The sequence below is a fragment of the Dermochelys coriacea genome, chromosome 5, assembly GCF_009764565.3.
Source record: "Dermochelys coriacea isolate rDerCor1 chromosome 5, rDerCor1.pri.v4, whole genome shotgun sequence".
NCBI lineage: Eukaryota > Metazoa > Chordata > Testudines > Dermochelyidae > Dermochelys > Dermochelys coriacea.
The window spans coordinates 12,023,750-12,035,493 of NC_050072.1; the positions used below are offsets into that span (position 1 = coordinate 12,023,750).

An 11,744-nucleotide genomic window follows, 5' to 3' on the forward strand; every position below is an offset into this window, starting at 1 on the left:
AACATGTTAAAAAACCCCAGCTTTTCACCTTTCTAAAGGTGGCAGGAGGGAGACAGTTTTCATTCATTTTTGTTTTAACAATGGATGTTTCTCTCCCTTTCTCCCCACAGCCAGTTCACCACTGAAAAAGAGATTCAAGCGTCGGGAAATCGAAGCAATCCAGTGTGAGGTGCGCAAGATGTGCAACTACACCAAGATCCTGTCCACCAAAAAGAACTTGGATCACGTGAACAAAATCCTGAAAGCCAAGCGGCTGCAGAGACAATCAAAGACAGGCAATAACTTCGTAAAGAAGAGGAGAGGGCGTCCCCGGAAGCAACCTTTCTCATTTGACGAAGACTCCAGAGACCAAATGCCAGTTCTGGAAAAATGTGTTGACCTTCCCAGCAAACGAGGTCAGAGACCCACATTGAACCCTTTAATACTGGAGCAAGCAGCCAGTCAAGATACAGTCATGGCCACCATTGAGGCTGTAATAAACATGGCTCGAGAGACACCACTGCTTCCTCCTCCTCCCCCGCCACCTCCTCTTCCACCCCCACCCCTTTCCCGGACACCACGAGTTGGAAAGCGGAAAAACAAATCGCATCTGCAGCAGCATCAGGAGGAGGAAGAAGAAGTGAAAGTGAAAAGGCACCGGAAAGCAAGAGGAAGTGAAAGTGAAATTCTTCCCTAGTACAGACACATCCAAAGGAACGCCTGTATCGGGTGCTGAGCACTTCGTGACCGACACACTGAAGTGTGTAAGGGGTGTAGGTTCTGCTTGACGTCTGAAACAGCATCAGAGTCACTCTCCTTTTCAGTAGCATGGCAGCCATAACCGTTCAGATAGGATGGACCAATAATAATCATCATCATCATCGTCATCTTTGGCACGAGCCCGTAGGAAAAGAGGAAAAGGAGCAGGGTGTGGGTGGGGGAATTTCAAAGTTAATGAGACCATCCACTTTGCAGAGTGTCCAAAACAAATCAACATCTCAGCATTGCTGTTCTCATATCTTGCAAGCGGAAGGCTGTCTTCTCAGTATGCATCTGAACTCATCATTGAAGCTGCATCGTCTACTTTGATTTTATTTGGTGGTTCAGGCACAACTACAAATAGCTATACCATAGTAGAACTCACTGTAAAAAAAAATGTAAATTCCTCAACTGTGATCTCTGTTATGATCTGTTTGAATTCTTTTAATTTTTTCAGTTTTTTGAACCTGTTGGGCTTTGGGGACATCATAATCCCACATGGCCTGAATCTTACTCTGACTAGACATCTTTTTTCTCAGTTATTTGCCTACTTACAAGGACTACCTGCAATATAGGCAATACACAAATACAGCCTTACATGCACACACATGCTCATTCCGAGTGCTATCCTGAGGAATGATGGAATAGCATCATGTTTTAAAATAAGGTGTATATGGATATTCAGTAATGGTAGCACCTTTCTGTTAAGCAACTTGTAATTCCCAGTGGCATGTTAACAAAGGGGTCACCAGTCACCAAGTTGTTTTCATGCTCAGCATATAGCAGTAAAGAACAGCAAGAAACTTCTGGGGAATAGAAAATATTGTACAGTATGGTTAAAATCACCAAACATGAGGGGCGGAGGAAGGCCCAGTCCTGCTTATTCTCATCACCAGGAACTCCCATTGAAATCAGTGGGAATCCCAGGTGCAGAATGTTTGCGGGATTGGATCAAAACTGTGTAGCAATGCCTTGGTGTGTTGTTTAAAAAGAAAATAGCTAAAGTAGGTTGTTTAAAAAATACAGACAATAAAACCATATGAAGAAGTAGGTTATTTCTTGGCAATTACTTCGTAAGACAAAAAAGGAATAAGTGTTCTTATCTGAAAAATAAAAATAATGTTCAAAGGGTAGCACCACTGCAATTGTATTAATGCCACTTTGGACAAGTTCTCCAAGTTGTGGTTGCCTTAATAAACTAAACAGTTTTTTTGTACATAATGTAATTATAAAGCTATCAGTCTGCATGGATGCAAACTGTGTGTGACAAATCGTCTCTTTAAATGGTCAGTTTAAATTGTAAATTTCTCCTTGGAGTTGTACTTTAGCCATTGATTTTAGTTTGGATAAAATATCTGATCTCAATGTCCACAGCCCAGTTAAAAACGTTAAGCAAAACTAAGACTGAAGATGAAAGCTATTCCATTGCAGTAATAAAACTTTTTAAAAGTCAGTTGTTGAAATTTTAAAACAGGGACTTTCAACTTTATTTTATTTTATTTTATTTTATTTTTAATTCCTCCAAGATTCTGAACACCTGGCATGGCAAGATTAATGTTAAAAGAGGAAGTGAGGGAAATTCCAGTGAGGGAGTGGAAAGTGGAATTATTAAATGATTCCCTTGTTCGAGAAATCTTTGATGTGGCTTATTGCCAAGGAAATTTCAAATAGCATGACACTAAATAACTAAATAAAAATATTAGTTCTCTGAAAAAAGAATGTGTTTCTTTTCTGTTCTTTATTTACAAAATTATATCAAGACTATGGTGTTAAAGGGACACTGTAAACATAAAACTCATTCTTTTTAAAGATTGATTTTTTTCTTACTTCTGTTATAGCACCTTAGGTTATTCAGATTGAATGCATTTTTTAAAAAAATCTAGGGGCAAATTTTGTGGTCTTAACTCATTTAAAAGTCTCATTAAAACCAATGAAAGGGACCATAGGATTCTGTTCCTAATTTGTTTTTGCACCATTTATTCTACCAATTTGCTTTTTGTGGGTTTTTTTGTGTTTTTTTTCTTTTAATTATGATTATTTCCTTTGCAATTCACACAGTTTAGGAGTAGCCTGGTCAGTTTCTCATTCTGTTATCATTAGTTTTGCTTTCTGGTCCTCATGAACTAGTGCAGTGTTGCTGGTTGAAGTCTTGGTACTACAGAGAAATATTTAAATTCCCCCCTTTCCCCACCCATAAGAAACTTTATTGGTATTTAGTTTTTAAAGGAATTATTTTTTTTCTCTCCCTTTGGCCTAAAACATTGACAGTGTCTCTTTAAATGCACAAGAAAAATGTATTCTTGTTTTTCAGGTAGACTGTAAATGGAAACTAATCCCAGCATTGACGAATCCTAGATTCAAACTCAAATGTTCTGTTTCCCCATTAGCAAAACAGAGGGTTTCATGTTTAGCGGGTGGAGAAAAGGTCTCAAATGGCCAAATTCCATCCTTGGATGCCACATGTGGATCCCATTGAAGATCATCAGAGCTGTCCATGTATCTCCAAGGGCTGAATTTGTTTCCTAAATTGTGGCTATCCCGACAGAGGTGCGCTGGGGAGCTGTGCCCCATATGCATCGACACCTCCCACACAGCATCCAGGCATAATGCAGAGCTAGTTCTCCCTGAGCACTAGACTATGGGCCAACTCAGTGCTTCATGTCCCCAAGAGGGCAGAAGTAGTGGGTTGAGGGGGTGACCGGAACCCTGCCCCATCACACTCTTGCTAATAACTGAAGGAAATATACAGTATTCTGCCCACAGGCAGACTACTTAAGAGCACCTACACCCCGCCACTACTGCCCCACCCCTCTCTCCCCTACAGTGTTCCGCATAACAGTAAGGGCACAATTAGGAATCAACAGTAGGTATCCAAACAGTAGCTTCCAAAGAGTTTACCATCTAGGTCAAGTGGTCTTTAACTAGCACGACTGAGGATTTGTTTCTTCCGTGCAAGAGCTTGCAATGGAACATAGTAGGAAGCAAGGATGCTCTGATCCAGCATTGGCTGTTTGTCCAAACAACAGCACCGCACAATCATTATTGGCTGGCGGATGATTAGCATGCTAATGTGTATGCAAGCAGGCGGAAAATGTTGCTCAGTGGCACTCAGAATTTGTGTTCTGCATGTTGCATAGTCTCTAAAGATGATAGGCAAGTTTCTGACAGAATAATATTATAAAGTGATGTACTACATGCAGGTCATAAAGGATTTAGTTTTAGGGCTTAAGGCTAAAATCCCACTCCTGAAGTTTATTACCCAACATTATTCCAGTAATGAGCTTTTGGGTTTTTTTTTCTCCCTACCACTATTAAGATTTACTGAGGAACTGCCTAAATTCTCAGAACATATTTCCAAGGACTGACTATATAAAGCAAGGAAAGGGGACAGTTGGGAGCGGGAAGAGGAAGCAGTATCTTGAGTCCTTCCAATACTAAATGTTGCGTGAAGCACCTTGCATGCTTTCGGGCACTGTAGAAATAAACAACAGCAACACTAATTATAATAAATACTAGGGTATCCTACTGCATGGTCCATACATCTCCATTTTCCAACAGTGTTTTGGACTATTCATTGTGTTTGTATCGGTTGTACTAAGCTGGGCACAATGGGGCCCTGGTCCATGACAGAGGGGTCATAGGTGCTACAGTAATACAAATATATAATTATTATTATTCTATACATAAGGATCTCCCTAACTCCTCTTTTCACAGCCCCCAACTCAGGAAATCACTTAAGCAAGTGTTTAAGCACTATCCTCCTTAAAGGGATACTTTTCTGAATTGGGGTGACCCCGATCATGCCTTTGTGATACTTCTTCCTTCTAGCATCATCCAAAATATGAGGTGCAGCAGTTCTGAGACAATTAGAAGCACATTTAAGCAAGAGAAACCTAAACCTAAAGACGCCTCTCTAGGTTGTATAAAACACTAAAAAAGAAAACAAAACAAAAAAAAGAAAAAAATTGTAAAACCATAAAAAAGCTGCCAATTGGACAACGTGGGGAAAGCAGTTCAATCCCATGTTGGTTTGTTTTACTTTTTTCTTTTTCTTTAAGCTATTTCTTAAATAATAAATGCACATGAAGTGTTAAATATGTATATACTGTATTTCAAAAAATTAAAAAAAAATCAAACGAATGGGGCACAAGATTGTTCTATAAGTCGTGCTGGCTAATTTTTAGTTTGTATTCATAAGTGGTTTTTAAAAGCCTTTTTTAAAGTGTAATTTGCATGTTCTACTTTGATTGTATGTAAACATATTTTAGAGCAAAAAAAATGTATTTGTATTTTATTGAATATAGAGGCAAGAGAAAAAAACCTTGTACATTGTTTGAAATGTTCTTTTTGTAACAGTTTTTATTCATGAAGCATTTTTGTACATTTAAAAATGGATATGGACTTGGTGTTATTTGAGGCTTAGATACATCTGGCATGCTTTAATGTCATGCTCCTTCATGATCTTAGATGTTGGTTTTTAAACATTTTTTTTCTAAAACAAAGCTCAGTCTTTTGGCTACCAAGTCTGGTTAGCACAGTGTAGAGCACTTAACTAAAAAAAAAAAGGAAAAAAAAAGAAAAAAAAAAGAAAAGAAAAGAAAAAAAAGTTAATCCTATTCATATGTTATTCATTGTGTGAAATTAAAGGAATTCAATTCAGTCTAACATGAGTTGTGAATTCTTTTGTCTTATTTTCCATCTGTTTCACATCACTAAGGAGTTTAATAGTTTTTGGATACCAATACCATGCACTCACAAGCCCTCTTTATGGTAACGGAGAAAAACATGCTTCAGTTCGCTTTTTTTTCCAGAACGTCCTTAAAAGTGTAAAAAAAGAAAAAGAGAAACAAAGAAAAATGTCATGTGTTATGCAAAGTGACTTCAGAATTTGTGTCTGGAAAGCTAGGCCTGTGACCACTGGGGCACAAACACCCACTGGCCCAGATCATGCCCCCTAGAAAAATGCATGGGAAGGAATCTGCACACCTACCACATGGAAACATTGCTCAGCTACCTTCACAGCATGGTATCCCTTGCTCTAGGAACCATGGAGTCCTCTCCTGGTGGCCCAGGACCTTTGCTGAAGGAAGAAAGGGACTCAGATCGGGGGAGGAGTGGGTAGCACAGGGGTGATGACAGGAGGATGCATCTCCTCCCACTCTGGCCCCATGGAGCTCTGGAGATAAAAATAATATGGTCTTGGAGCCTCTCTTTGTATCCTCGGGGCTCCCAATGATCAGGTTGAACTCCCGTAGAATGTATCCAATCCCCCCTGATAGGATAATGTGTTGAGAGATCCATTTTGGGTTCCCCACAGAGATTCGTTCCCCCAAAGCAACCGCCTTTGGATTTTCTAAGGGGACAGTGTGGCGCTGAACTAATCTGCACAAATGAGGTTCCAATTCCTCCGCCATACCACAAGTTGCATGCCGTTTGGGTCAATGGAAGTTCTATAAGCAGCATGACTAGAGGCTCATGACCATGTCTTTTTTTGATGTGTGCAAGCAAACATGCACACAATGTAAGGCCAATCCCACTATCATTGAATCAATGGCAAGATGCTCATTGACCTTAGTGGAAACAAGGACAAGACCCTTCAGTGTACCAAGATATTGCAGTGATTAGCATTTTTAGAGAACAGCTACATGTAAAAACATATATGTTTGGCCCTATATGTGCAATTAGAGACTACATCAACACCGAGCTAAAATTGAAGCCAGGAACTACTATTTACAAGGAAGTATAGAAACCATGGTGTGAAAATAAAACCCATTACACAACACCTTTGGGGAGAACTGAGAATCTTCATGACTGTAAGATTTGGTAGTGATGTACCAAATGACCTCTAGGTCTTTTTTTTATGTGACCTGTGAGAATAACTGGTAGGGACAAAACAACACAAGATGTAAGAGGTTGATTTTTTAGGCTTATAATAGAAAGCATTAATATATCAGGGATGCTTAGAAACACTCGGGTTGGATGGGCATTTTTTGATTAATCATTTTTTTCACGAAAAATGCCAGTTCAAAATTGAAACCATTTCTAAAACAGGGAACAAGGTTGGTTTTGACAAATCTCCCAATTTGAAAGTGAGGAATTTTTTTTTAAAGTGTCTAAAAAATTTAAACATTTCAATATAAAATTCCAACTTTTTTAAAAAAATTAAGCTAATTATACTGAAAGAAAGAAAATGTTGAAATCTAAATGAAACATTTTGCTTGACCTGACCTGATTTCCCCCCCCCCCCCAGTTTTTTAATTCACACATGTTTTTGAGATTAATGATTTTGTCCCCATTTGGGATGGTCAGCATTTTTTAATTCTCTAAAATATTTGCTGGAGAGGGGAACCATTTCCTGCCCATCTATAACTATTACAGAGGTGCTCTACAAATTCCTCCATTACACGAGAGTAGTCAACAGACTCAGGGTGAAAGCTGGCCCTGCTGAAATCTGTGGGAGTGTGAGAGAGTATACAAACCCCATCCTGGGCAACAAAGGGTTCAGGAGATTCCAGCCCTCTCCTCGCCACACACACACACCTGTAAGAGATTCACAGGCTGAAGATGGAGTTAAAAGGGAACAGAGCAGCTCATTTATGGGCAAACCAGGGAAGAGAAAGGACTTTTACCTTGCAGCTTCTGAGGGAAAGCAGGATGTCTCCTATCAACACCTGCCAGAAGGTCCCTCCGAGAGGGAAGAGGGACCTGCTTCTGATACACGGTGAGAGGGAGACATTTCCCCCTCTTGAATACTGACTCAGTTTGATTGTGTTAATTTCCCTTGTTTTGTTTATGGACTATCCCAGGGGGAGATAGACTTGGAACTGACCTGACCTGGCATGAGAGGAAACAACTGCCACCTGAAGAGGGAGAGTGCCACTATGCCACGCTTGGCTGTGAAGAGGTGTCAAGTGGGGAACTGACCTCCTCCACATTTTCCAGTTACAGTATGTGAACTTTGGACGCTGGAGAAGTTGTAGGAAGTGGCCCAAGGAGGGCAATCTTAAGGTTCTCCTTTGTGCCAGACCCTTTGGTAGGCCACACAAGGCCCTGGGCCTGAGCCCAGTGGAGTGCAAGGGCCTTGGCTCCCTGACCACACTCCCATAGAGCCTAACCCCTGACCACTAGGCAATGTTCCCCACAACAGATGATGATAATTGCATGGAGTTTTGACACTGACATCCATGGAGACCGGATTATACCCCACCTGTACTACTGAGCTACTCTATCATTTAGGACCAAATCCTTAGCTTGTGTACCCTCCGTTGATTTCAATACCAGTTTGCAGCCATTGAGGAGCTGCCCCTTAATCTTTCTGTGCTTTGTTTCCCCCATTTGTCAAACAAGGATAATGCTGCTCACCTTTGGAAAATGTTTTGAGACCCTCAGATGACTTATGCTATAGAAGTACAAAGTATTGTTGTCGCTTTGATACCAGTAAGAAACAGCCTAATATTTTGGAACGGGTCCCATATGAGGAGAAAGTAAAGAGGCTAGGACTTTTCAGCTTGGAAAAGAGGAGATTAAGGGGGGATATGATAGAGGTCTATAAAATCCTGAGTGGTGTGGAGAAAGTGAATAAGAAAAAGGTATTTACTTGTTCCCATAATATAAGAACTAGGGGCCACCAAATGAAATTAATGGGCAGCAGGTTTAAAACAAATAAAAGTAGAGCAGCAGAATATGGACCCTGGACTTCAGAAAAGCAGACTTTGACTCCCTCAGGGAACTGATGGGCAGGATCCCCTGGGAGAAGAACATGAGGGGGGGGGGGGAAAGGAGTCCAGGAGAGCTGACTGTATTTTAAAGAATCCTTATTGAGGTTACAGGAACAAATCATCCCGACGTGTAGAAAGAATAGTAAATATTGCAGGCGACCAGCTTGGCTTAACAGTGAAATCCTTACTGATCTTAAACACAAAAAAGAAGCTTACAAGAAGTGGAAGATTGGACAAATGACCAGTGAGGAGTATAAAAATATTGCTCAGGCATGCAGGAGGGAAATCAGGAAGGCCAAATCATACCTGGAGTTGCAGCTAGCAAGAGATGTTAAGAGTAACAAGAAGGGTTTCTTCAGGTATGTTAAAAACAAGAAGAAAGTCAAGGGAAGTGTGGGCCCCTTCCTGAATGAGGGAGCCAACCTAGTGACAGAGGATGTGGAAAAAGCTAATGTACTCAATGCTTTTTTTTGCCTCTGTCTTCATGAACAAGGTCAGCTCCCAGACTACTGCACTAAGCAGCACAGCATGGAGAGGAAGGGAACTACAGGCCAGTCAGCCTCATCTCAGTCCCTGGAAAAATCATGGAGCAGGTCCTCAAGGAATCAGTTTTGAAGCACTTAGAGGAGAGGAAAGTGATCAGGAACAGTCAGCATGGATTCACAAAGGGTAAGACTGGTTAATCTAATTATCTTCTATAATGAGATAATTGGCTCTGTGGATGAGGGGAAAGCAGTGGATGTGTTATTCCTTGACTTTAGGAAAGCTTTTGATACGGTCTCCCACAGTATTCTTGCCAGCAAGTTAAAGAAGTATGGGCTGGATGAACAGACTATAAGGTGGATAGAAAGCTGGCTAGATCATCGGGCTCAATGGGTAGTGATCAATGGCTCTATGTCTAGTTGGCAGCCGATATCAAGCGGAGTGCCCCAAGGGTCAAAATCTTCATTAATGATCTGGAGGATGGCGTGGACTGCACCATCAGCAAGCTTGCAGATGACACTAAACTGGGAGGAGTGGTAGATACACTGGAGGGTAGGGATAGGATACAGAGGGACATAGACAAATTAGAGGATTGGGCCAAAAGAAATATGATGAGATTCAACAAAGACAAGTGCAGAGTTCTGCACTTAGGACGGAAGAATCCCATGCACTGCTACAGGCTAGGGACCGAATGGCTAGGCAGCAGTTCTTCAGAAAAGGACCTAGGACTTACAATGGATGAGAAGCTGGATATGAGTCATAGAATCATAGAATCATAGAATATCAGGGTTGGAAGGGACCCCAGAAGGTCATCTAGTCCAACCCCCTGCTCAAAGCAGGACCAAGTCCCAGTTAAATCATCCCAGCCAGGGCTTTGTCAAGCCTGACCTTAAAAACCTCTAAGGAAGGAGATTCTACCACCTCCCTAGGTAACGCATTCCAGTGTTTCACCACCCTCTTAGTGAAAAAGTTTTTCCTAATATCCAATCTAAACCTCCCCCATTGCAACTTGAGACCATTACTCCTCGTTCTGTCATCTGCTACCATTGAGAACAGTCTAGAGCCATCCTCTTTGAAACCCCCTTTCAGGTAGTTGAAAGCAGCTATCAAATCCCCCCTTATTCTTCTCTTCTGCAGACTAAACAATCCCAGCTCCCTCAGCCTCTCCTCATAAGTCATGTGCTCTAGACCCCTAATCATTTTCGTTGCCCTTCGTTGTACTCTTTCCAATTTATCCACATCCTTCCTGTAGTGTGGGGCCCAAAACTGGACACAGTACTCCAGATGAGGCCTCACCAGTGTCGAATAGAGGGGAACGATCACGTCCCTCGATCTGCTCGCTATGCCCCTACTTATACATCCCAAAATGCCATTGGCCTTCTTGGCAACAAGGGCACACTGCTGACTCATATCCAGCTTCTCGTCCACTGTCACCCCTAGGTCCTTTTCCGCAGAACTGCTGCCGAGCCATTCGGTCCCTAGTCTGTAGCGGTGCATTGGATTCTTCCATCCTAAGTGCAGGACCCTGCACTTATCCTTATTGAACCTCATTAGATTTCTTTTGGCCCAATCCTCCAATTTGTCTAGGTCCTTCTGTATCCTATCCCTCCCCTCCAGCGTATCTACCACTCCTCCCAGTTTAGTATCATCCGCAAATTTGCTGAGAGTGCAATCCACACCATCCTCCAGATCATTTATGAAGATATTGAACAAAACGGGCCCCAGGACCGACCCCTGGGGCACTCCACTTGACACCGGCTGCCAACTAGACATGGAGCCATTGATCACTACTCGTTGAGCCCGACAATCTAGCCAGCTTTCTACCCACCTTATAGTGCATTCATCCGGCCCATACTTCCTTAACTTGCTGACAAGAATGCTGTGGGAGACCGTGTCAAAAGCTTTGCTAAAGTCAAGAAACAATACATCCACTGCTTTCCCTTCATCCACAGAACCAGTAATCTCATCATAAAAGGCGATTAGATTAGTCAGGCATGACCTTCCCTTGGTGAATCCATGCTGACTGTTCCTGATCACTTTCCTCTCCTCTAAGTGCTTCAGGATTGATTCTTTGAGGACCTGCTCCATGATTTTTCCAGGGACTGAGGTGAGGCTGACCGGCCTGTAGTTCCCAGGATCCTCCTTCTTCCCTTTTTTAAAGATGGGCACTACATTAGCCTTTTTCCAGTCATCCGGGACTTCCCCCGTTCGCCACGAGTTTTCAAAGATAATGGCCAAGGGCTCTGCAATCACAGCCGCCAATTCCTTCAGCACTCTCGGATGCAATTCGTCCGGCCCCATGGACTTGTGCACGTCCAGCTTTTCTAAATAGTCCCTAACCACCTCTATCTCTACAGAGGGCTGGCCATCTCTTCCCCATTTTGTGATGCCCAGCACAGCAGTCTGGGAGCTGACCTTGTTAGTGAAAACAGAGGCAAAAAAGCATTGAGTACATTAGCTTTTTCCACATCCTCTGTCACTAGCTTGCCTCCCTCATTCAGTAAGGGGCCCACACTTTCCTTGGCTTTCTTCTTGTTGCCAACATACCTGAAGAAACCCTTCTTGTTACTCTTGACATCTCTTGCTAGCTGCAGCTCCAGGTGCGATTTGGCCCTCCTGATATCTTTCCTACATGCCCGAGCAATATTTTTATACTCTTCCCTGGTCATATGTCCAACCTTCCACTTCTTGTAAGCTTCTTTTTTATGTTTAAGATCCGCTAGGATTTCACCATTAAGCCAAGCTGGTCGCCTGCCATATTTACTATTCTTTCGACTCATCGGGATGGTTTGTCCCTGTAACCTC

At 42.0% G+C, this 11,744-nt stretch overlaps 1 protein-coding gene across 1 annotated transcript in view; it reads left to right on the forward strand.

The window, feature by feature from the left end:
- The window catches only part of SETBP1 (SET binding protein 1), a 316,119-nt gene extending 310,722 nt beyond the window's left edge, over positions 1 to 5,397 (forward strand). The window contains exon 5 of the mRNA XM_038403584.2: positions 111 to 5,397. Within this exon, the coding sequence (XP_038259512.1) occupies positions 111 to 676 (566 nt within the window). The 3' untranslated portion in view covers positions 677 to 5,397. The remainder of the gene's footprint in view (positions 1 to 110) is intronic.
- Positions 5,398 to 11,744: the final 6,347 nt, after the last annotated feature.